Below are 23,764 nucleotides of genomic sequence, written 5' to 3' on the forward strand. Positions count from 1 at the left end.
GAAATTACAATCCAATTTCTGCAAGGCTGGATTGATCGAAGCTCGTGTAGATTGTTTTTTTGTAGAATTTCCAACTCAGCCCAAGCCCATATGATGTGTATGGTTTTATGTTTTGCTTCAAGTATAAAAGGAAAAATCCTAGCAACTGTATGAATCTCTTGTGAGATCTAAAGGTGTTTACTTTCATACATACTTAGGGTTATCAAGATCAAGATTAATATCAAGAACTTGGTGATCTCTTCAGTTGCTGTTTCAAGAGTTTAAAGAAAACACAAGTGGGAGTACTTGTGGTTGATGTGGATCAAGGAAAGAAGTAGTCCATGGACTTAGAGCTGTCACATGGTTGTAGTAGTAAGTTTTCTACTCGAGGCAGCAATAGGATGTTAGTGGTCTAAGTCGGTATTGTAAAATTTCAATTCTTTCATAGTGGATTTGTTTTACCTTGTGGATAGATAGGTTAAATTCTCCTTAGGTTTTTTATTGGTTTGGTTTACCTAGGTTATCATGTCGTGTGTTCTTTATATTTCTGCATTACTTACATGATATGATTTAATTATGTTAACCTAGATCTATATAATTTATCTAAGTAATCACTTGACTAAATAACTAGGTTAAACAACTTGTGTTTTAAGGAGTCTAAAAACGTACAAGTGGTATCAGAGCAGGTTAGCTCTAGTTTTTTAGATCCTTTGATCTAAGAGTTGATCCTTGACCCCTATTGTCATGGAGCACGGTTACTCTTTTGTGATCCCACCTCACTTTGATGAGAACAATTATGCATACTGGAAAGTAAGAATGAAAGCATTCCTGAAATCTATTGATGAGAGAGTTTGGAATTCCATTGAATACGGATGGGAGAAGCCAACTACTCCTATAAGCGAGTGGCAAACTTCTCAGAAAGAAACAGTCACGTTTAATAGCAAAGTCATGAATGCTATTTTTAATGCTATTTCTATGGATGAATTCAAAAGGATCTTTAATGTTGAGGTTGCTTATACTGCATGGAATATTCTCCAAACTGTGCATGAAGGCACAAAGGCAGTTAAGATCAATAAGCTGCAGTAATTAACAATTAGATTTGAAAGTATTAGAATGTTTGATGATGAAAGTTTTGATGAATTCTATGTTAAGCTTAATGATATTGTTAATTTTGCTTATAATTTGGGTGAAATTTATGATCAACCTAAGATTGTTAGGAAGATACTTTGATCCTTGACTGAGGATTTTAGACCCAAAGTGACTGCCATTACTGAAAGCAAGGATGTGGACTCCATTCCTATTGATGAACTTGTAGGATCTTTCTAGTCCTATGAGTTAGACCTACCCAAGACAAACAAATTGAAATCAATGACTCTTAAGTTAGTTGATGATGTTGATGAGAATGGATTTGATGATGAATTCTCTGCTACAGAGATTGCATATCTTATCAAGAACTTTAGAAATTTTCTTAGGAACAATAACAAAAGGGCAAGAGGTAAAAACAATGCTGAACCTAGAAATTTTATGAGGAATGAACCCACTAAGGTGAACAATACTGATAAACCTAAAGAGAAAATAGGTCAAACTTCTGATAATTCCATGGGTCAACAATGTTTTGGTTGTCAAGGGTATGGTCATGTGAAATCAGAATGTCCTACATTCTTGAGGTCAAAGGGTAAAGCTTTGGTTGTAACCTTTAGTGATGATGAAGTTTCTGATCATGAGTCCGGTAGTGATGAGGATGGAAACTTCATTACTTTCACAGCTACTGCTATAGTTGATGAAGGTGTTGTAGTTGATGAGAACCGTTCTGATGGGGAACCCTCTGAGAATGCTGATATGCACGAAGCCTATAATAAGCTTTGCAAGGTTGCAGCAAAGGATACTATGAATGTTGATTTAGGTTTAAAGAAAATTGCTTCTCTTGAACTTGATAAGAAAAATTTGCTGTTGAAATTGTTTGATGCTAATGAATTGATTGATAAGGTGAAGACTGAAATAATGTTGTTACTTGATAAAGTTAAGAATTTGGAACTTGAATTATCTATTTTAGAGAATAAACAAATAGGTTTGCTTGCTCTAAACTTGAACACATGTTGAGTGTCCAGAAGTCTCCCTTAGACAAAACTGGTCTAGGTTTTGAAGATAGCATCTCGATGTCTAAGACTTATTCCACAAACTTTGTTTCTTCTTCTGAGCCTCTTTGAGTGAGATTGTCAAACTAGTAGAAGTTACACTTCCTAAGAAGATTAGGGTTAATCTTAAAGAGTCAAAGCTTAAGAATCCTACCAAGGATAAGGAGAATGATAGACCTTTATAGGTTTTTCATTTTTGTGGAAAGACTAGGAACATTCGTTCAAACTGTTTCAAGTTGTAAGCTGCTAAGCGAGTAAATAAGCCAAAAGTACCTGTGCCTCAAGCATAAGATCCTATGGTACTTATTGGTGAGTTGGTAAATCTAAAAAATTTTGGATGCAAAATACTCCATCTAATTGAGTCTTTCTGACATGGTCTTTGTGCTTCATCTCTCTACTCTTTGTGACCATTTTTTTTTTTTGATTTCTTTGTTTTTAGGATTTACATTGCATAATATTCTTGCATTTCATGATACAGTGTTTTGTTATTTTTTTCAAAAAAAAAAAAAAAAAACGAGGAAAAAGAAAGAAAAATGTGTTTTGTATTATTTTTCTTGGATTTATAATCAAGGCTGGCCATATTATCTTTACATAACATGTTTATGTACCTTGTTTAACTTGGATGAGTTTATTTTACTGCACTTTGCTAGTTTTAGTTTTGTAGTGCATGTTGTGTGGGAGTTGTTTATAATTTTTAATCACATGATCTTAATCTTGAAGTCACATGCTTTTGATTGTAAGGACTAAAAAATTCTAAAAGAAAGGCATAAATAACCATCTCACTACTGTTTACTATTCAATCACGAAAACCTTAGTGCATATCATATGATTTTGTGCTCGAGAAAGTGAAGCACATGCACAAAAAGAATATAAGATGTAGCCTCAATTTAAATAATAAAATTGGTGTGTACATTATTGGGATAAAATAAATTCAAATTGAAATAAAATTGGTGTGTACATTATGAGGCAAATCAATAAACTTATATGATTGCAAGTTTGTATTCTAGGAGATGTGAGAGTTATATGATGTAATTCTTTAGGTGATAGTCACTTTCAAACTTATGTGATACATTTTGTAGAAATTGTGATTGATTACTATCTTCTTATCACCTCACATGTATCTCATGCTTTTACTAATTGCACACACTATACAAGTTATTCTTTGCTAAACTTCGTACTTGATATTGTGTGTGATCTTGTTATGGCCATTCAAGATTAAAAGTTTCTTGATTTTGATGCAAAATATGTTTTAATGTTTGAGTTTTTGAGGAAAAATTGATTGAAAATCTTGTTTTTGGAAGATCTGTGTTGAATTCAAGTGTTTTTGAAAATCTTTTAATCTCATACTCATGCATTTTATTCATATAACAATGTGCTTTGAGGAGTTTCTGCATTAAAATGCTCTATTTTTCAAAAATATGTTTTTTCTAGATTTTCGATCAATTGAACCTGTTGCTCAACTGATCGAAAATGCGATAAAAAATTAGGTTTGAATTTGCCTGGCTTGATCGGTTCTCGATTGATGCTGGATCGATCCAATTTGATTTTCGATCGATCGAATTTGTTTTTCAACCGATCGAAAATCAGTCAGTGAGTTTTTTAAAAAGAGTTTGCTCTCACGTGTTCTCACACTTTTCAAATCCTTTTCATAAGCTCTTTCCCTGTTCTACGCTGACCAATCCACACCAAGCCCTTTTTGTCATTTTCTTCCTAAAAATTCTCAAGGGTTTTTGTCTTCAAGTGTAGGTATGACCTAAATACTCTTTTTCTTTTTCTTTTTTTTTTCATTAAAATCTCATTTTTCATGCATTTACATGCATTTTTCTCTCAAAATTTCGAACATGGGATTTTTTTTTAGGGTTGTTTGTATTCATATTTGACTAATGAGTTTTTATTCTTAGATGTTGTAAAAATGTTTCCCATGCATTAATTTGGTGATTTGAGAACAATTGAATTTCTAAGGCTGGAAACTTTGAGAAATTGGTATTTTTGTTCAATTGGACCTAATTTGGTAAAATTGACTTGTTTAATTGATTGATTATGTCATTATATGATGATTTCTATCTAGTATAATGATTAATTACTCAATTTGGTTAAATTTTTGAAATTGAATTTTTCAAAATTTGGGGTTTTTGTTCTAAAACTCTATGTTCAAGTCAATTGTTGGTTCATAGTAAAATTGAACTATTTTCAATGCATTAGAGCGTGCATCATATGTGCATTCATTTCATGCATCATATAGATTGTTATTTGTTGAGATTTTTGTGCTCTAACCCTCTCTAATGCAGTCTACCTTTGTGTGTGTGTGTGTGTGTGTGTGTGTGTGTGTGTTTTTTTTTTTCTTTTTCTTTTTCTAACCCTTAGCATCATGGTTAGGAAGTCTAAAGCCCATAAGAAAACCTCCACCTCCTCTACACCTGTTTTCCAAAGTGATAGGTTAAAATCAAGAAACCTTTGAGAAACTGAATGTCTATAGGAAAGTGTGGGCTGATCAGAAAGTGATTTTAGATGAGGTTGATGTTGAGATTCATAGGAGTTTTGATTGTAGGGGTTGGTTGCCTCTTTTAGATGAAAATCATCCTCCTCCGGCTGTTTTGATCAGAGAGTTCTACTTAAACCTCTCTGTCCACTTCACTTCATCCAACATTTAGTTTGTGAAGAGTTGGATAAGGGGAGAAGAGTATGTCATTACTCCTCAGGTAGTGGCCTCTGCTCTTGGTGTACCTTTGGTACAATAGCCTATTTATCCTTATGATGAGACCCCTCCTCTTGACGACATCATGTTACTCATCACTGGTACTTCCATTTAGTGGGGTATTGATCCTCGTATCACCTCTCATGAGCTTACTAAGCTCAATTATTTGTTTTTTTCGAATTTCATGTCACTCCATTTGGCCTATCTCTCATTTACACATTATTCCTATTGAGAGATGTGCTTTTTTGTATGCTCTTGTCACCGATGCTTCTATTTGTTTTCCTTCTCTGTTTATTAGCTCTTTAGTTGAGGTTTATAGGAGTAGCTCGAAAGGGCATGGCCTTTTCTTTCCGGTTTTCATTCATAAGATTTTGTTAGATTTGAGTTTAGAGGATTTTCCTGCATCCAAGCCTATTCATATCATCTCCCCCATAGGTGTCCCATTTCTTAGGTAAAGAGCGGCTCTGATGAAAGCTAGCTCTAAGCGCCCCAGAGTTGAGTCTTCCACAGGTGATGCATCTCGGCCTCTTCCATCTGGTGATCCATCTACTGAGGAGTTTGTCTATCCCACCGCCGCTATTGATCCTCCGCCTTCTTCATCCAGTGATGCTTCCATTTGGAGTATGTTGGAGACTGTCATGACCATTCAAGCGGCACATGGACAGATTTTGGTGGATGTGCTTGCTGAGCTTTAGGCTTTACGTGCGGATTTGGCGAGTGTTCGGCATTCTACTCTGTCTCCACCTTTTGATGATGAGTCTTGATTGACCTTTGGCAATTCGTCACAAAAAGGGGGAGTATTTATGCATGTTGATAGGGGGAGATTTTGTGTTTTTGTTGATAGGGGGAGATTTAGATTGTATTTAGGAGATTCATGATGTATTCATTGTTTTTGGCTCATGATGTATTTGTTTTATTGGTTGTATATGTTAGGGGGAGACATTTGTGCTTTGTGTTTAGTATTTTTATTGTTTCTTGTTTCAGATATGGTACAGTTGATTATTGATTTATATCTATGAGGTTATTCATGATATATATTTTTTTGTTTTGTGAAATCAAGAATTTATTTTGTTTACTTGTATTTTCCACACATGCGTTTATGTGTTTGTTGAGTGTTTCAAGAATATGCAAGTTTATTTAGTTGTGCTACTGTCTACATTGGCAACTGATAGATAGTTAGGTTGAATTGTTTTTGGGCATGTTTGATGTTTAATGGGTTGTTTTGTAACTTTGGGCATTTTTGTTTCGGTATGTGTTTTGTCATGGATTGTCAAAGGGGGAGTTTGTTAAGTTCTAAGACTTTAGGATCTAAATGTATTAGAACTTCAATGTGTAATGTTGACAAACCATGATCAAAACATTTAGTCTAGATTTAGGCTGCTCAAAGTGTGGTTATGTGTAAAGTTGGAATCGAGTAATTGTAGGAAATTACTATTCAATTTCTGCAAGGCTGGATCGATCGAAAATTAGACTCGATTGATTGAAGCTCGTGCAGATTGTTTTTTCTGCAGAATTTCCAACTCAGCCCAAGCTCATATGACGTGTAGGGTTTTATGTTTTGCTTCAAGTGTAAAAGGAAAAATTCTAGCTACGTTTTAGAGGTTGTTGATATGTTGTGTGTATGAATCTCTTGTGAGATCTAGAAGTATTACCTTCATACATACTTAGGGTTATCAAGATCAAGATTAATGTCAAGAACTTGGTGATCTCTTCAGTTGTTGTTTCAAGAGCTTAAAGAAAACACAAGTGAGAGTACTTGTGGTTGTTGTGGATCAAGGAAAGAAGTAGTCCATGGACTCGGAGCTGTCACATGGTCATAGTAGTAAGTTTTTTACTTGAGGTAACAATAGGATGTTAGTGGTCTAAGTCACTATTGTAAAATTTCAATTTTTTCATAGTGGATCTGTTTTACCTTGAGGATAGTTAGGTTAAATCATTCCCAGGTTTTTTACCGGTTTGGTTTTCCTGGGTTATCATATCATGTGTTCTTTATATTTCATCATTACTTAATGATTTGATTGTGTTAACCTAGATCTGTATAATTTATCTAAGCAATCACTTGACTAAATAACTAGGTTAAACAACTTGTGTTTTAAGGGGTCTAAAAACGTACAATAAATGCATGGCATTCACATATAGGGCTCATAAACACAATTTTTTCAATTTTGGAGTCTTATGGATAAAAGATTGAACATAGACGAAAACAAGAATATAATCACACTATGGTCTTCTTGGAATACACACACACACACAAATAGCATAAGATAGATCCAGCTAGCTCCACCGCTAAAAGAAACAATATAAGGCCCTGTTTGGAATGAGCATAAGCTTTAGATGTGTTTCTTGTAAGCTTTATGACAATGCTTCCTTCTACATGTTTATGCCAGCATCATATCCTCTTTAGCAACTTGAGGCTGAAAAGCATGTAATTGATACCACCTGTTACCATATACATGCAAATGAGATATTAGATTTATAGTGAGTTAAAAGAGATTACTTTCATTGCTTTCATACATCTATATATGATGAGGAAAAAGGACACTCATTGATTAATGAATTTGATTAGTATCATATTTTAAAGATTTCAACTTAATTACTAGAATATGATGTTTTTGTTCTTATAATGTACAGATTAAATTATAGCAAAATGATTGGGATGGATAGAATAATATTATGCTTTACCAAATATCATTATCTAGATTTTATAGAACTAGAAAACTTGTAATTAATGATCATTTGATTTTATTTTATTTATTTATGATGTTTATGCATTTTTGGATATTGACCAAATACTAAATTAATATAAGAAAAGGTAATGTGCTCACCACTTATATGTCTTACCCAACATCACACATCCGTCTCACTAATCTCAGTTTGCTCTTGTTTATGTGTCTAATGATCCACCGGCTTTTGCTATATAAAAATTATGTGTGATTTAAGTAACCATAATATTTTCAATGGAAAAATGACAGTGCTATGTGATTGCCATTGCTACTACTGTAATTGATTGTAAGTGAAAAAATTATTGTTTGTCAAAATATTTTCTTGGTGCATCAAATTGTGTCAAAATATTTATTTTTTCATTTGAATAAAACTAGGCTCTAATTTCCACTAATTAATAAAAGCTAAAAATATTTGCAAATTATATACAGTGATGGTTTATACAAAAGTGTTAAAATTCTCCTATTAGTGGGATATTTGTGGTGTGAATGTGACATACCTTTCCTTTGAATATATGCTCTATGGTGGCATTCAGATCTCCCTTCCAATGACACGTTCTTTCTTCTATCCATGGATGATTATCGTATACTCCCTCTAGCTTAGGTGTGTTTAGATTAGATGGAATAAACGTGCTTAAACTAGGACATTTAGTTACCCTTATTTCCTTTAGTGATGGCCAGTCTAAAGCATTAGTTTCAGAGCAAAAACACTTCAGATTTGGTAAATTACAAAGCACAATTGAGTTCACTTTGTCAAACAAAACGTCCTTTTCTTTTTCTTCTTCTCCTGCTCTTGCAAGGATTTCTTCAATTTTCTTACAGTAAATAACTTCAATTTTCTCTAACATCACAAGCCGTTTTGCTACGGATGGTGAGAACAAATATGTCAGACTGTCACATCCACTTACTTTTAACAATCTCAAGTTCCCAAAGCCCATGATCCTTTCTAGGCCCTTCTTCCATACGTGCATCAGTTTTGGTAAATCACTTAGATCCAATCTCCTTAACTGATCAAGTACCAGTGCCATGTGACTTTCCTCAACTTTTAGTTCCTCAAGTTGAAATATAACTTCTAGTGAATCACAGTTGCTCAATTTCATCATTTTTAGATTCCTTAAGCACACAATCAAATGGGATGGAAAAAAAGCCCATGTCTTGGAGTTGTTGTTGATATCATTAGCTCTTGGATCCTTAGTCAAAATACCCTACAAACAAAGATAATCAATTACTTTTAAATAACTAAATAATCATTTCGTTAATATCTATCAAAATTATTTGGATCCATGGGCTTGACAGCAAACAAAAAAAAAAAAAAAAAAAAAAAAATATATATATATATATATATATATAAGAGAAGATGGTATAAACAGAGTGGATGAACAAATAGAAAATCAATAAAATGTTAATGTCTATTTATCTTATCACTCTGTTGATGGACTTAAGGTTATGACCATGCTTCATTGGCACGTGTGCATAAATCTAGAAATCTCATTGTATTGTTTTCTTATTATTAAAAGAAAAGGTGGTAGGGACTGTTATTTGTGAGATACGTACCTCTTTCTGCAGCTTCCCATATGTTTTGAATTTCGGACACCCATACATATAGATCTTCTCGATGGATGACCATTCAAAAGAATAAGGTTTGATACAGAAACTCATGAGATTTGGCAGAGAACTTAAATCGAAGGAAGTAAGTTTAGGCAACAAGATGATATCCTCTGCCTCTTCTTCTCCATCTCTTCGAACAATGTTTTCGATCATGTCACACCACCATATTTTAATGCTTTGAAGTTCCACAAGTAGTTTTGCAATAGTAGGTGGGAATAAATATCTTAGTTTATGACATCTATATACATTAATTGATGTTAGGTTTTGAAAGCCCTGAATTCCTTGTGGAACATTCTTCCACACATACCTCAAATTAGATAAACCAATTACTCTTAAAGTTTTCAATTCAGCAAGTACTGCGATTCTCTGATGGTCATTGTTGTGCTTCTGTCCTTCAAGATCAAATACCACTTCTAGTCTTTCATATAAACCCTCCAATGAAAGTTCTTTTAAATTAGGTTGCCACAAAATGGTCTTGGATGAAAAGAATTTATAAGAGATGGGTGTTGAGTCAGGAAAGGATCTAGCAGTTTGATGAATGTTTGTCATCTTGTCAATTCCAAAAGTGTCAACCTGATGAATCCATTAACTTATTATTGTTATACCATCAACAATTTTCAACTATTTATGTAAGAAGCATCAAATCCAAGCAAACCTTTTGAACATTAAAAAATTGATAAATCAATTTGAAAAGCATTAAACAATGAGCTTTTGAAAGGAAGGATTTATAAAATTAATATTTTAAAGAGCGAGGGAAAGAATTTTACCTCCTGATTCAACAACGATGGTTGGACAAGCTCAACAGGACCCACGCCTGTACAAAAGCCAATGAGTCTTGGTAGATAGTCCATCTTTATAGATGTTAATTGCAGAAACATGATCTTATCATTAAGTGCCTTCTCATCTTCTCCTTCCTTGTGAAATATTTCTTCCATGTCTTCACAGTCTTGTATTTCTAACTCTTGGAGTTGAACCAAACCTCTCGCTATGGACAATGAAAAGACATTTTTCAAACATTTGCAAGAGAGGAGCGTAATTGATCTTAGTTTGCCAAAACAAGCAAGCTGTGAGTGTGTACCGCTAAAGGATCTCTGTGGGATTTGGCTATGATATATCTCTTTCAAATTAGGAAGTTCCATGAGTTCCAATGACTCCAAGATAGGGAAGGCAACACGAGGAGTCTGATATGATGTGGCATCAATTAAGTATTCTACATCTTCACCATATGAAATGCTTAGAACCTCCAAGCATGGAAAACCCTCTTCGTCTAACTTGTAGAGAATGTTTTTGAAATCTTTTATTCCTCTCAACAATATAATTTCAGATTTTTGTAATAGTAGGCGAGGTATCCGACTCTCCACAATATCACTTGCAACAAATCCTTCAAGTGCCAAACTGTTTTTAAATATATACCGAGTTGTGTTCCAAAAAGTAGAATAGTTGCTAAGTTGCCAATGCATAAATGACTCGTTACTTGCATATATCTGAAATTTTATCATTTGATTTTTGAAGTGCAAATCTTTTGGCAATAACTTGATGTTTGGAATTTGAAGACGTAAGGCCATCAAAGAATCGGAGAAAGACCTTAGTTCAGCAAGGCTTGCGTTGGCTCCCTCTCTATTGCCTTCCATTAGTGCCCAATTCATGACAGAGACATTTCCCATGTACAACTCTTCTAGTCTAGATAAATTTGATAGTAGACCAGGTGCAGGGACGAACGCAGGATTTTAAGCCGGGGGGGGGGGGCCAGAGATAAGCAAAAAAAAAAATTTTCAAATACGCATCCATATAATATTAATAAACTATCAACCAAGACAAATACCCAAAAATCATTGTTTCTTAATATATTAAGATACAATCTACTAACAAAAACAAAAGATGTGAAACACTATTGTTTCTTTATACAATCATCTATGAAAAGGGAACTCGACGCTCTTTCAAATCTTCAAAATCATCTACTATTGAATCCAAACTAAATGTCGAAGCTATATCCTTTTCAATGTATAACATCAAAGAGTCATTCAAAAAGTCATCTTCCATTTTGTTTCGAAGTTCAGTTTTGACAAGTTTCATAGCTGAAAATGCTCGCTCTGTAGTAGCAGTAGAAACTGGAAGAGTAAGCACAAGTATCACCATTCTATAAACAAGTTTGTAGTGTTCTGAATTTCCAGTTCTCACTAACCATTGAGACAACTCAGATAAACTTTTCAATTTTTTGAACTCTGGATCTTGGACTACATTATGCTCAAAATGATAAAGCTCCTTCTCCAACACTTGTTTGTCATAATCTGTGAAATCTTGTGGATAGAAATTCTTTACCAACAAACAAAGATCACTAATTCTGAAAGATTTTAATGCCTCTCGAGGTTCTAAAGCTGAGCTAAGCCTAAGCAACTCCATTGCATCTTCATTAAACCGATAGTTTAGTTCCTGTAGTTGAGAATCTATTGTAGCATAAAAAATATTTACTCGATAATGATGCTCATTTGTAACGTTATCTGGTTGATTACGAGCTCGACCTCGCCTCGCAACATAACGAGCATTCATATCCAGGACATCAATGCGATGCTTCTCACAAAATGATATCACAGTGGTGAGTAAGCCATCCCATCCATCATCTCTAAATTTTTGGATAAGTGCTTTAGTAGATGAAACTAAATGCATAGCATTTAAAATGTCTTGAGATTGGCTTTGCAAAGCTTGACAAAGTTTATCAGTGGTCTCCATAGTTTCCTTCTCAAGATGCAAGATGAAAACAAATTCAAATGAAGTTAAACCTTCATAAGCTGACTCTCCTTCTGCCCGATTTTCTCCATCAATTGCACCATCAATTGCACCATCAATTATATTTTGTAAAACTTCAACAGTTGAACTAAACATCCTTAATAAGCTAGAAACTGATCTAAAATGTGAACTCCAACGTGTTTCTCCAGGTCGTTGTAAAGTGCCAATTTGATTAAGTCCACTTCCAGTCTCAAGCTCTTCAAGATCAATCAAACGTGCTATTTCATTAGCATTGGCAACTTTCAATTGCTCATTGCGCTTGCAAGAAGCATTAACAATTTTGATCAGAAAAAGCAATGTAAGAAAAAAATGACTAATGGGAACAACTTGTTTTGATGCTTTTACTAATGCCAATTGTAAGCGATGTGCAAAACAATGGATATAGTAAGCATATGGGCAATCATTCAAAATCAAAGCTTGTAATCCATTCCACATACCTCGCATGTTGCTTGCTCCATCATATCCTTGCTCTCGAATATTTTGTATATCTAAGCAATATTGAGATAACAAAGAATATATCTCATTCTTTAGAGTCAAAGCTGTAGTGTCAACAACATGAATAAGCCCAAAAAAGCGTTCTTTCACAAAGCCTTCTGCATCAACATATCTAAACACCACAGCCATTTGCTCTTTCATGGACTCATCACGAGCTTCATCAACCATTATGCAGAATGTAAGCCCGTCGAATTTCATCACGTTGATTAACATGATATTCCCATATTTGTTTGCGTGTTCCGGGATCATAATCCAAAGAATCAAGGTCAATTCTTTGAAATTGTGTTTGAGAGATTGGAACATCCGCATTTTCCGGAATTGGAACATCCGCATTTTCCGGAATTGGAATAGCAACATTAGTTGTTGGCAATTCCACGTCGACTTCAGAAGAATTTGAAGTTGAACCTTTTCTTTTGAAAAAATCAAGCATTGTAGTTGATTTTTTCATGATCTACAAATAAAATAAAAATTATATAAGAATTACCGTTATTTTTTAAAATTTGTGTGATAATTTCTTATATTATATGATTTATTTTTTTTCTTTTTGTCTTTGGTCTGCTTTTAATGTCTTTGTGTTTAAATTGCCTTTATTTATGTGATGTCTCTTTCTTTATTTATATCTTTTATGTTTTTTTATCTTTGTGTTGTCTCTTATCTTCATCTTTCTAATTCTGACCCATTAACCCAAATATCCAATGAATCCCACTACAGACAACCAAGCACTACTAACAAAAACTTTTCTTAACTTTACCTTTTTTTTTTGTTTTTTTTTTCTCCCCTGTCACTTGCCTTTGCCCAACAGCAACTCCACTTTTCCCTATTCCCTATTATTTTGTCGAACTAATGTCCAACTACCAGTCAAGTGGTCAACAAAGAAAAAAGACTATCACTAATTCACTACAATCTCTACTCTCTCTATTTATCTCTTTTCTCTATATAATGCAAGACAGCAGCAAGAGCCACAAACACAGAGTCACAAAGCCAAAACCCAAAAAAAAAAAAAAAAAAAAAACACAAACAGCTCAGTCTAGTTCAGCCGCAGCACAAGCACCAAATCAATTCAGTAACTTCAGTTCCTCAGTAAAAACACAAACAAGAAACACTCAAAACACCACAACCACAAGCACAGTTTCTTTGATTCTCAGATCACAGATTCACAAGATTTTGAAATTTGAAGGAAAAGATAAGAGTTAGAGTAAATACCTGTGATTCTGTGGGCTGTGATTCTGTGAAGACTCGAAGATGGGCTGGGCAAATCGGCAAACGGCAACCAGCGGCAGCGGCGGCAAGTGGATCTCGCTTTCGCCGGTGTGGGTCTGGTTCGCACTTCGCACTTCTCGCTCTCGTCTCGCTCTCTGTCTCTCTCCGTCACGAACTCACGGCGTCACGGCGACACCGCTGCGGGCCTGCGGCGCTGGCGCGCTGCGTTTCTGTCTCTCTCCGTCTGGCTCGTAGTCGTAGCTCTCGCCTCTTGGTGGTCTCTCACTTTCCTTTCTTTTTTTTTTTTTTTTTTTTTTTTTTTTTTTTTTTTTTTTTTTTTTTTCCTTTGGTTTTTGCTTTCTCCGTTTGGTTTTGAATTGCTGAGGGCTGAGATTTTTCCCCCTTTTTTTTTTTTTTTTTTTTGGTTGTGGATTGACATGGGTTATGGGCTCTGATCTGAGCTGGCCGGATGATGGGCTAGGGGGAGGGGGGGTCATGCCGGATAATGGCTAGGGGAAGGGGGTTCATGCTGGATAATGGGCTAGGGGAAGGGGGGCCGGAGCAAAAATATCAGGGGGCCCAAGTCCCTTTTTTTTTTTTTTTTTTGGAAAAATATTACTTGCTAAAAAAATTTTTTTTTGGGCCCAGGGGGGGCCTGGGCCCCCTTAGCCTTGTACCTGGGTCCGTCCCTGACCAGGTGGAATGTGCTGAAGAGCAGAGCATTCTGACAGATCTAACAACTTTAAATGACTCAGATTTCCTATTTCTTTGGGCAACTCCTTGATTTCAGAACCAAGAAAACTAAGCATTTCTAGTTTCCCAAGTGCTCCAATTGCTGACACATCTTTTATCTCACAGTATTCCAGAAGCAATGTCTGAAGGTTCTGAAGGACCTGTATGGATTGTGGTAGTGATGGAAAAGACATACCTTGCATAGCCAAAACCTTTAATCCCATCATCCCTTTAAATAGATTGATTGGGAGCATTTGTCTAGTAGCATCTTTTCCACATGATAGTTGTAGAAGCTCAAGTTTCGGACACTCCAAGCCATCAGGATGATTTTTCAATTCTTGAGTTACAATCGAAATCGCAACATAATGTTCATATGTATGTTTCTCTGTCCATTCTTCCCAACAAACATGTCCATTAGCAATTGATATGGCAACACCCCGAACAACATCATGAATTTTCACACATTCTTCTTCATCGCTATCCAACAAAAGAGATGATCTTCTAAGATTGTCAACCATTGCATGGACTCTATTTCTTGCTTTTGCCACCTTATCAATCTTTGCAAATAACCTTTGTCCCACTCCAAATCTGACTAAATATTCAATAGGAATATCATAATCTTCTGGAAATAAACAGCATAGCAAAAAGCATGACTTGGCTTCATCACTTTCTAGAAAATTATAACTAAGCTTTATGCTGGAATAGACAGTTGAATCCAAACCTGAATTATTTTTTGAGATAGACTTTCTAAGCTGTTGAAGTGCAGCAACCCACTCATTCTTTCTCTTGTTTTCTAGAGCTCTTCCAACAGTAACTACAGCAATAGGTATGCCTTTACATTCCTTCGCAACCTTTTTTGCTATTTTATGTAGATTTGGAGTATCTATACAATTACCTGCCATCTCTTTGAAAAAGCTCCATGCTTCTTCTTCAGTTAAGGCTTCAATTCTAACAATCTTATGAGATTTCATTTGATTGCAAACTTCTTCGCTTCTTGATGTTAACAAGATTTTGCAACTATTGAGTTCAACTTCAGAAGGAATTCCTACATCCTTTAGATTAAGTTCTTCCAAAACATTGTCTAATATTACAAGAACATTCTCAAAGTTAATTTCCCTACGTCGCATCATAGCAATTTGATCTTCAATCTTGCTTAAGTCTTTTTTACGGGACATTGCCACCATCACAACTTCATCAAATAAGTGATCATCTTTGGCTCTTTTTGCTACCTCTTTGGCCATTGTTGTCTTTCCAATCCCCTCCATCCCGCATAAGGCAATCATGTTGATCTTGTCATCCCTTAAAGTAGTCAAAAGTTCTTTTATAATTGGTATTCTTGATTCAAAAACCTTAAAACCTTCCTTGGAAGAAGTTGCTATTCCCCGTGGTGGAGAAGGAGGATAGGACACTTTATCAAATTGTCCATCCCTTAATAGCCCATCAATTTCCAAAGTCATCTTCTTAGTTTGCCTACTCAAGAAATAACGTGAGTTCAAATTGGGACACCATCCATTCAAGCACATCACATTTGCTTTGACATCTACCTCAAGGAATCTCTGTAGACCTTCACTGATGTTGTCTACCTTTTCTACCCAGCTCTCAACCTCAGATGCAATTACCTCTTCGTTCTGTTTTGCTGCATCAATTTCTAATTGCACCCCAGCTCTCTTGTCACCCAGCTTCTGAAATTGATCTTTGAGATTCTTGATGTGGCTATTGTAGCAACTTAGATAGCAAAAATGTTTTTTGATTGGCGCCACCAAGTATCCTCCAATGTCAACGATAAGTGAAATAATATTCATTTCTTGGCTTTATTCTTTTGGATTCTCTGTAAGAAAATACAGAGTTTTAAATTTTGACTTTCATTTATATTTGTGTGATCAATTTTCTGTTCTTTTAGAATCAAGAGTTCTAAACATAAGAAAAAAAAACATATATTCCAATTGCTTCAGAAGTGCTCAAATGAGGCTCGTGAGTTCTTCCATTTATTCCAATTGCTGGTTGAGAAGCTCCCATAGCTGGAGTTAGAACGATAGGCAATGGCGTCTTGGGTAATATGGAACACAAGGAATAAATTCTACTTTGAAAGAATCCAGCAGCATCCAAAAATCATCCTAGATGGGGCTATTGGTTTTTTAGAAGAGTATCAAAGATTGTGTGCTTCACAGAATAGAAACTAGCTCTCATCGAGTTGGTTGATTTGTTTTGTTTCTCTGTCTCTGGTGATGTTTTAGTTGTTGTTTTGTTTTGTTGTTATTGTCCAACCTATTGGATTTATTTCCTGCTCTATGGGGTGTGTTGTTCCCAGTGGTACTTTTGTTATACATACTTTTCTTCAATAAAATATTTATCTTTTTTTTTTTTGATAGGAATAAAATATTTATCTTTTATCTCAAAAAGAAAAGAACAGAAAAAACATATACTACTATATATTTTACTCAACCCCTTGCCTGCTATTAAGGGCTTGTTTGGATTGAATGAAAGTGGAGGGAAGTAAAGTAGAGTTAACACGAAATAAAGGATTGAGTAGATTTATAAAATTCCCATAAAATCTCGGGTGATTTCAAATTAAATCTTTTTTTTTTCAATTAAAATCATATAATTTTTAAATCATTTCAATTAGTGTCTCACTTTGTTACTAACTTACTATTAATTAAAAAAAAAAAATTTGCATAAATTGTAACTAAACCTATCTAAACACAAAAATTGTCCAATATGAAATTATAATACCTTTGATATGTTATAGACAGAGCAAGACTTAGATACAATACTAAGGTGTTGTTCCTTAGATTCATTTTTTAAGATTTTGCCATGTGAATTTTTCTTCATGGGATGGAAGTGTATTTTTTAGTTGAGTAGCCACATGGTTCAATCTTAAGTGAGGAATCTAAAAAACAGCACCTAAGGTATTGTATCTAAGTTTTGTTCTTATAGATAAGAGTTGTGAAATTATATAATAATTAGTCATTTATTTATTGTCACCAAAATATTTAGAATAAAATTATATATTATATAAACTCATATCCAAATTATATCATATTATATACCATATAATAAAAATTATATCCCATATGTTGTGGTTGCTCCAAATGGACAATCTTTTATTAATAAACTAGTTGATATTCCACGCGATGCTTGGTACATTTTAATAAACTTGGCAATCAAGTTTCTTAGACTTATAACAATAATGACAAAAATAAAAAATAATTATATTATCGGATAATACCTTATTCATAGTGTATAAAAGTAATTTGTAAATATAAAAGTGAAGTGCAAGTGAGTAGTTCAAATTTTGTAGGAGAAAGAAAAAAAAAAAAAAAAAAAACTTTTGAACATGTTATTTTCTTATGCTAAATTAAGTAACCTAATAATTTTGTGTTGAAAACAAGTCTAACAAGTAACAAGTCTAACAACTTGTTAGATTCAAATAAAAGTACAAATATTAATAAAAAAAAACTCATTTTAAAGCACTTTTTATGTATCGTACGATACATGCGATTTTACGATATAATATTATTCGTATGATACATATGTTTTATAGTACAATATTGACAATTATGATTATATATATATTAAAAAAAATATTTTAATGGTTAAAATAGGCTCTTAAACAGAAGGACTGAATTATAATGAATGTAAACTTGAAAGATAATTAATAAAATAAATTAAAGGTAGAAAATGAAAATTGACCTAAACTTATACAATGTAATATGGATTTTAGTCTTATTATTATTATGAAAGATAACTAAATTGGACAAAGGACTAAAAAAGAAAGGTAGATGTGTGGTAGTAAGAAGGGGAGTGTAATAATCAAATCCCCCCTATCCATCATAAATTATATATATATATATATATATTTTTTTTTTCTCTTCTTCATTTTTATTATTTTCTTTATCTTTTTTTGTTCATTTATATCATACTAATGTTGGGCTTTGTGGAGCTTAGTTGTATTTGATCTAGATTATGACCCGACCTGAAATAATATTGTACGGTTTTTAATGGGTGATTTTCTGAGGCTTAGTCCATGAAGTGGAGGCTCGGTCCAATAGGCCTTGTACGCAGGATAGAAAAATTGTTGTTTTGGAGTTTAGGGTTTGAGATTGTTTTAGAAAGAGAAAACTATATTGCTTCATCTTGTATTTTTTCCCAGAGAATAGTGAAATCCTTGCAACTTCATGGACGTAAACAAATTGCCAAACCACATAAATATTATCTTGTGTTATTGTTTTCTTTGGCGCATATTTTTCTTTATTTTTTGTATCTCATAAATCTGGGAATTTTGTTGTATATTCTCCTTCAACTGGTATTAAAGCCTAGATTTAGGTTTAAGTGAGAGCAATGGCAGATGAAATAGGAAAGGCATTTGAAATAAAAATTTCAATGGAACAGACTTTGGATTCTGGAGGATGTAGATGGAGGACTACCTCTATGGGAAGAAGTTGCATTTGTCGCTTTTGGGGGAGAAACCTGCAACTATGAAAGATGATGAATGGACTCTTCTTGACAGACAAGGTATTGGGAGTTATTAGATTAACTCTGTCAAGGTCTGTTGCATACAACGTTGTGAAGGAGAAGACCATAACAGATTTGATGAAGGCTTTGTCTGGTATGTATGAAAAGTCGTCAGCAAACTACAAGGTTCATCTGGTAAAGAAACTATTCAATTTGAAGATGGTAGAGAATGCATCAGTAGCATAACATCTGAATGAATTTAACACTATCACAAATCAACTATCTTCTGTAGAAATTGATTTTGATGACGAGATCTGTGCATTGATCGTTTTGGCTTCTTTGCCAAACAGTTGGGAGGGTATGAGAATGGTAGTAAGTAATTCTACTAGAAAAGAAAAAACTAAAAAACAATGATATACGAGATCTAGTTTTAGCTGAGGAGATTCATAGAAGAGATGCAAGTGAAATCTCAAGATCTAGCTCTACCCTAAACCTTGAAACAAGAGGTAGAGTTAATGATAGAAATTCAAATCGGGTTTAGATCAAAATCCAGAATTTTCAATTGGTAGATTTGGCCAACAAGTACAATGTTGGAATTGTGGCAAGCTTGGCTACATTAAGAGGCACTGCAAAAGCCCTAAGAAGAAGAATTATGATGATTCTGCTAATGCTGTAAAAAAATGAGGTACAAGATACACTACCTCTCACTGTAGATAGTCCACTTGATGATTGAGTTTTGGACTTGAGAGCTTCATTTCATACCATTCCATACCAAGAAATCATACAGAATTATGTTGGAGGTGATTTTGGTAATGTGTATTTGGCTGATGGAGAAGTCTTGGATGTTGTGGGTATGGAAGATGTTCAGATTATACTACCCAATGAGTATGTCTGGTTACTGTAGAAGGTTTGACATATTCTTGACCTAAAGAGGAATTTGATTTCTATTGGACAACTTGATGATGAATGACATGCAATACTATTTGTTGGTGGTACCTGGAAGGTTACAATGGGAGCCATGGAAAGAAAACTAATACTCTATATATGACCTCAGGTCCAAGAGACACAATTGTATTTGCTGAAGTAGGTCCCGATGCAAGCCTATGGCACCATACACTCGGTCACATGAGTGAGAAAGGGATGAAGATGCTATTATCAAAAGGGAAACTACCAAAATTTAAGTCTATTAATTTTGACATGTGTGAAAGTTGCATCTTAGGAAAGCAGAAAAGGGTAAGCTTCTTGAAATCTGGCTGGACATCGAAGGCTAGAGAATTAGAGTTAGTACACACTAATTTGTGGGGGCCTTCTCCGGTTGCATCCCTTGGAGGTTCAAGGTATTACATCACTTTCCTTGATGACTCAAGCAGAAAAGTATGAGTTATGTCTGAGGCTAGATAATGGAGGAGAGTACATAGATAGAGGGTTCAATGAGTATTGTGTTGCACAAGGAAATAGGATGGAGAAAACCATTCTTGGGACACCACAGCAGAATGGTTTGGTTGAGCGAATAAATATAACTCTCAATGAGCATGGTAGGAGTTTAAGGTTGCATGATGGATTACCAAAAACTTTCTAGTCTGATGTTGTTAATACTATAGCTTCCCTAAAAAACCGTGGACCATTAGTTCCCATGGAGTTTAGAATTTCTAAAGAGGTTTGGAGTAGTAAAAAGGTAAGGTTTTCCCATTTAAAAGTTTTTGGTTGTGTTTTCTATGTTAATATTGATTCTAATGCTTGTATTAAATTTGATGCAAAGTCTAAAATATATATTTTTATTGGTTATGGTGTTGAGAAATTTGGCTTCTAGTTTTGGGATGAACAAAACCAAAAAATCATCAGAAGCAGAAATGTGATATTTAATGAATAGCTTATATACAAGGATAGATCAACTACAATGCCAGATAGAGTATGTGAAGAAGATTCTTAGCAGGTTTAACATGAATGAAGCTAAACTAGTGAGCACATCCTTGGGTAGTCATTTCAGACTAAGTAAAAATAGTCACCGAAGACAAAAGAAGAAAGGGACAATATGAGCAAGGTACCGACAACCTAATGTATGCTATGATGTGTAGAATGCCAGACATTGCACATGTAATAGGGGTTGTGAGTAGATACATGATTAGGCCAGGAGAGCAACATTGGGAGGTAGTCAAGTGGCTTTTGAGGAATCTGAGAGGTTTAACAGATACATGTCTTTGCTTCACAGGTGTAAGTTTGGAATTGTAGGGTTATATAGATGCTGATTTAGTAAGTAATATTGATTGTAGAAAGAGTATTACTTGTTTTGTATTTACTTTAGGTGGTATAACTATATCTTGGTCTTCATATATACAAAAGATTGTTGCTTTGTCTACTACAATAGCTGAGTATGTTGTAGCGATTGAAGCTGCAAAAGATATGATTTGGCTATGTAGCTTCTTGGATGAATTTGGTAAGAAGTAGGAGATGGGCATTCTATATAGTGACAATCAGAGTGCAATTTTATTTGCTAAAAATTTGGCTTTCTCATTCAAAGTTGATGCATATACAAATGTGATACCTTTTTATCCGTTACCTTGTTGAAGATACTTGAGAAGATTTGTGGATCTAAGAATCCGATAGATATGTTGACTAAGGGTGTCACTATTGAGAAGTTGAAGCAATGTACAACTTTAGTTGATCTTCTAGCCAAAGGATAGGAGGATGAGTTGCAGTGATAAGGGATTGTCTTTGGAGGATTGTGGTTGATGTTAGAGATTGAACTAGTCTCCAAGTGGGAGATTTGTTGGGCTTTGTGGAGCCTAGTTGTGTTTGATCCAAATTATGAACTGACTCGAAATAATATTGTTATAGTTTTTAATGAGAGATTTTCTGAAACTTAGTCCATGGAGCGAAGGCTTGGGCCGATAGGCCCTGTGCCCAAGATAGAAAATTGTTGTTTTGGAGATTAGGGTTTGAGATTGTTTTAGAGTAAAAACTATACTGCCGCATCTTGTACTTTTTCCTGAGAATAGTGAAATCTCTGCAATTCCGTGGATGTAGGTAAATTGCCGAACCATGTAAATAATGTCTTGTGTAATTGTTTTCTTTGGCGCATATTTTTCTCTATTTTTTACATCTCATAGATCTAGGAATTTTTTTGTATATTCCCATCTAGGAATTTTGTTGTATATTCCCCTTCAACTAATATATATTACTATGTGAATAGGAGTATTGTGTGTAACACTAAAGCCTTCAATAGAAAATTATGTGCAATTTTGATGGCAATTCATGTTATTTGGGTTGTGTTCATGTTGTGCCTAGTCAGGGGTATTCAACTATATGGGTCAATCCAAACATGATTTATTTTAATAATCATGTCTCAGAACCACTTAACACTAACATGGCCCATTTATTAAGTTAGTTGACACAAAACGACCCAACCCACATAACATGCATAATAAATATGTTGTCTTGGATTGACATAGACATGACCAATTTGACCCATTTATTAATATAGAGGGAGTATTAGATGAAAGGTAGTCATTACCATACCAAACCAATTAATACAACTGGTATTTGTCATACTGATAGGTGAATTAGTACAAAAACACTCTTATAAATCATTCTTACTAGCTAGACCACCATAAAAGTGGTCATTTCTCCTCCATGGCTCAAGCCATGTACTTTCCTAGGCACTAAGCCAATAGACTAGATCCCACACTCCACTTTCAAGAGTGGGATTTGATGAACATTGTTCATCATCTTCAACCTTCAACCATAATTTTTCTTAATATCATTTAATTTGACCCTAATTTTTAAAAGACCATTACTTACTCATTTGGAGTCCAAATTAAACCTGTAAGCTATTGTTTTGAAGCTTATGTAATATATTATCAATCCATGTATATAAATTATAACAGAAAATGAGTTTTAGCGATTCAAATTGGCCTGCAATTTTAGGTTCTTTTACTGACTTTCAAAACTAGGTTTTGGATTTCTTTCTCCACATGCCATAACTTGCTACCATATTTTACAAGCATGCTATCATCATCATTAGAAACATTTTCATATGATTGAATCATTGATTTTTCATGCCATAACATGCCTCTAAATATTCATGCATATTGGATTTTTTAAAAAGAAATAGAGATCATGGAATTTTTAATCCAAAAGGGAAAATTAGCATGCATAGCTCTGATATAGTGTTGAATATATTAAACGAGCCATATATTCACAAACCTTTTTAGAACCGATTAATCACTTCCCAAATTGTTGTCCTCCTTGCTTTACAAATTCGTCTACACGACCTCTACAGTTTTTGGATTACCTTTTTGTCACTGAAGAGACTTCCAAAGTCTCTTTTGAGTCTCTTCCGAGATTGCCACACTCCAAGCTCCAAAGTACTCTTGATGGTGTTCCTAGAAAGAAATGGCATGCTTGAGTAAACACTTGGGGAATTGTATGTTTGTTTTTGTTCTCACAATTTCTCAGTTGGTCCCTTTTGTTTTCCTTAATTTTTTTAGGATTATTTAAATACAAATAAGAATAAACCCACTATCAAGATAAATGGTCTTATAATCACTTAACCCATCATATATCACTCCACTACTGATCTTGACAACTCATATCCAAATTAGTTTAAATTTAAACTTTAATTTAAATCCACTTATTAGATAGTCCATGGATAGATACCCATGAGGATGATCTATGGTCCATGGGTTATGGGTTAGGTCAAATCCAGGCCATGTATTAACAATTATAAACAAATAATTTCCAAAAAGATTTATTCCATGATAACATCAATTAAAATACAAAGAGAATACAATCTAAAAGTTTTGATATCAATCAAACCAAACTCAATCGGGATATAGAAATTAAAAAAAAAAAAAATCTAAGAATAATACAATGAACATGATAGCTTTAGCTTTATTTTGGTGTTTAAAAAAAAAAGATTAGTAATTCAAGGGTTTCGAATGAAGAATTAATTATATAACCATTAA

General features: G+C 34.2%; 3 protein-coding genes across 4 annotated transcripts; all 3 read right to left on the reverse strand.

The window, feature by feature from the left end:
• Positions 1-7,062: 7,062 nt before the first annotated feature.
• On the reverse strand, positions 7,063-10,831 carry LOC115954166. Of its 2 annotated transcripts, XM_031072072.1 has the most exons (5): positions 10,216-10,831; positions 9,905-10,122; positions 9,084-9,710; positions 8,030-8,734; positions 7,063-7,248 (listed from the first exon to the last, which is right to left on the reverse strand). In XM_031072072.1, the coding sequence occupies exons 1-5, from the start codon at positions 10,799-10,801 to the stop codon at positions 7,210-7,212; spliced, it is 2,175 nt and encodes a 724-aa protein (XP_030927932.1). In that variant the 5' UTR covers positions 10,802-10,831; the 3' UTR covers positions 7,063-7,209. The 2 variants fall into 2 exon arrangements, with proteins under 2 accessions (XP_030927932.1, XP_030927931.1); XM_031072071.1 differs by having other exon boundaries at positions 9,905-10,831.
• A 291-nt stretch (positions 10,832-11,122) lies between these two features.
• LOC115951706 lies at positions 11,123-12,749 on the reverse strand. The gene is made up of 3 exons (XM_031068861.1): positions 11,929-12,749; positions 11,320-11,757; positions 11,123-11,129 (listed from the first exon to the last, which is right to left on the reverse strand). The coding sequence occupies exons 1-3, from the start codon at positions 12,747-12,749 to the stop codon at positions 11,123-11,125; spliced, it is 1,266 nt and encodes a 421-aa protein (XP_030924721.1).
• A 1,465-nt stretch (positions 12,750-14,214) lies between these two features.
• Positions 14,215-23,098, reverse strand: LOC115952615 (disease resistance protein At4g27190-like). Its single transcript, XM_031069796.1, has 2 exons — positions 23,004-23,098; positions 14,215-16,176 (listed from the first exon to the last, which is right to left on the reverse strand). The coding sequence occupies exon 2, from the start codon at positions 16,148-16,150 to the stop codon at positions 14,282-14,284; it is 1,869 nt and encodes a 622-aa protein (XP_030925656.1). The 5' UTR covers positions 16,151-16,176; positions 23,004-23,098; the 3' UTR covers positions 14,215-14,281.
• Positions 23,099-23,764: the final 666 nt, after the last annotated feature.

This window comes from Quercus lobata, chromosome 7 (genome assembly GCF_001633185.2).
Source record: "Quercus lobata isolate SW786 chromosome 7, ValleyOak3.0 Primary Assembly, whole genome shotgun sequence".
Classification (NCBI taxonomy): domain Eukaryota; kingdom Viridiplantae; phylum Streptophyta; class Magnoliopsida; order Fagales; family Fagaceae; genus Quercus; species Quercus lobata.

Excerpts from the sequence above, each read along its gene's own strand:
- LOC115954166 (XM_031072071.1), bottom strand. The coding sequence starts at position 10,801 with ATGGGAAATGTCTCTGTCATGAATTGGGCACTAATGGAAGGCAATAGA. Across the intron at positions 9,711-9,904 it reads CATCGTTGTTGAATCAGGAG|GTTGACACTTTTGGAATTGA; the intron begins GTAAAATTCTTT and ends TGGATTCATCAG. Across the intron at positions 8,735-9,083 it reads ATGGGAAGCTGCAGAAAGAG|GGTATTTTGACTAAGGATCC; the intron begins GTACGTATCTCA and ends CTTTGTTTGTAG.
- LOC115951706 (XM_031068861.1), bottom strand. The coding sequence starts at position 12,749 with ATGCGGATGTTCCAATTCCGGAAAATGCGGATGTTCCAATCTCTCAAA. Across the intron at positions 11,758-11,928 it reads GAAAATCGGGCAGAAGGAGA|AGATGATGGATGGGATGGCT; the intron begins GTCAGCTTATGA and ends CCAAAAATTTAG.
- LOC115952615 (XM_031069796.1), bottom strand. The coding sequence starts at position 16,150 with ATGAATATTATTTCACTTATCGTTGACATTGGAGGATACTTGGTGGCG.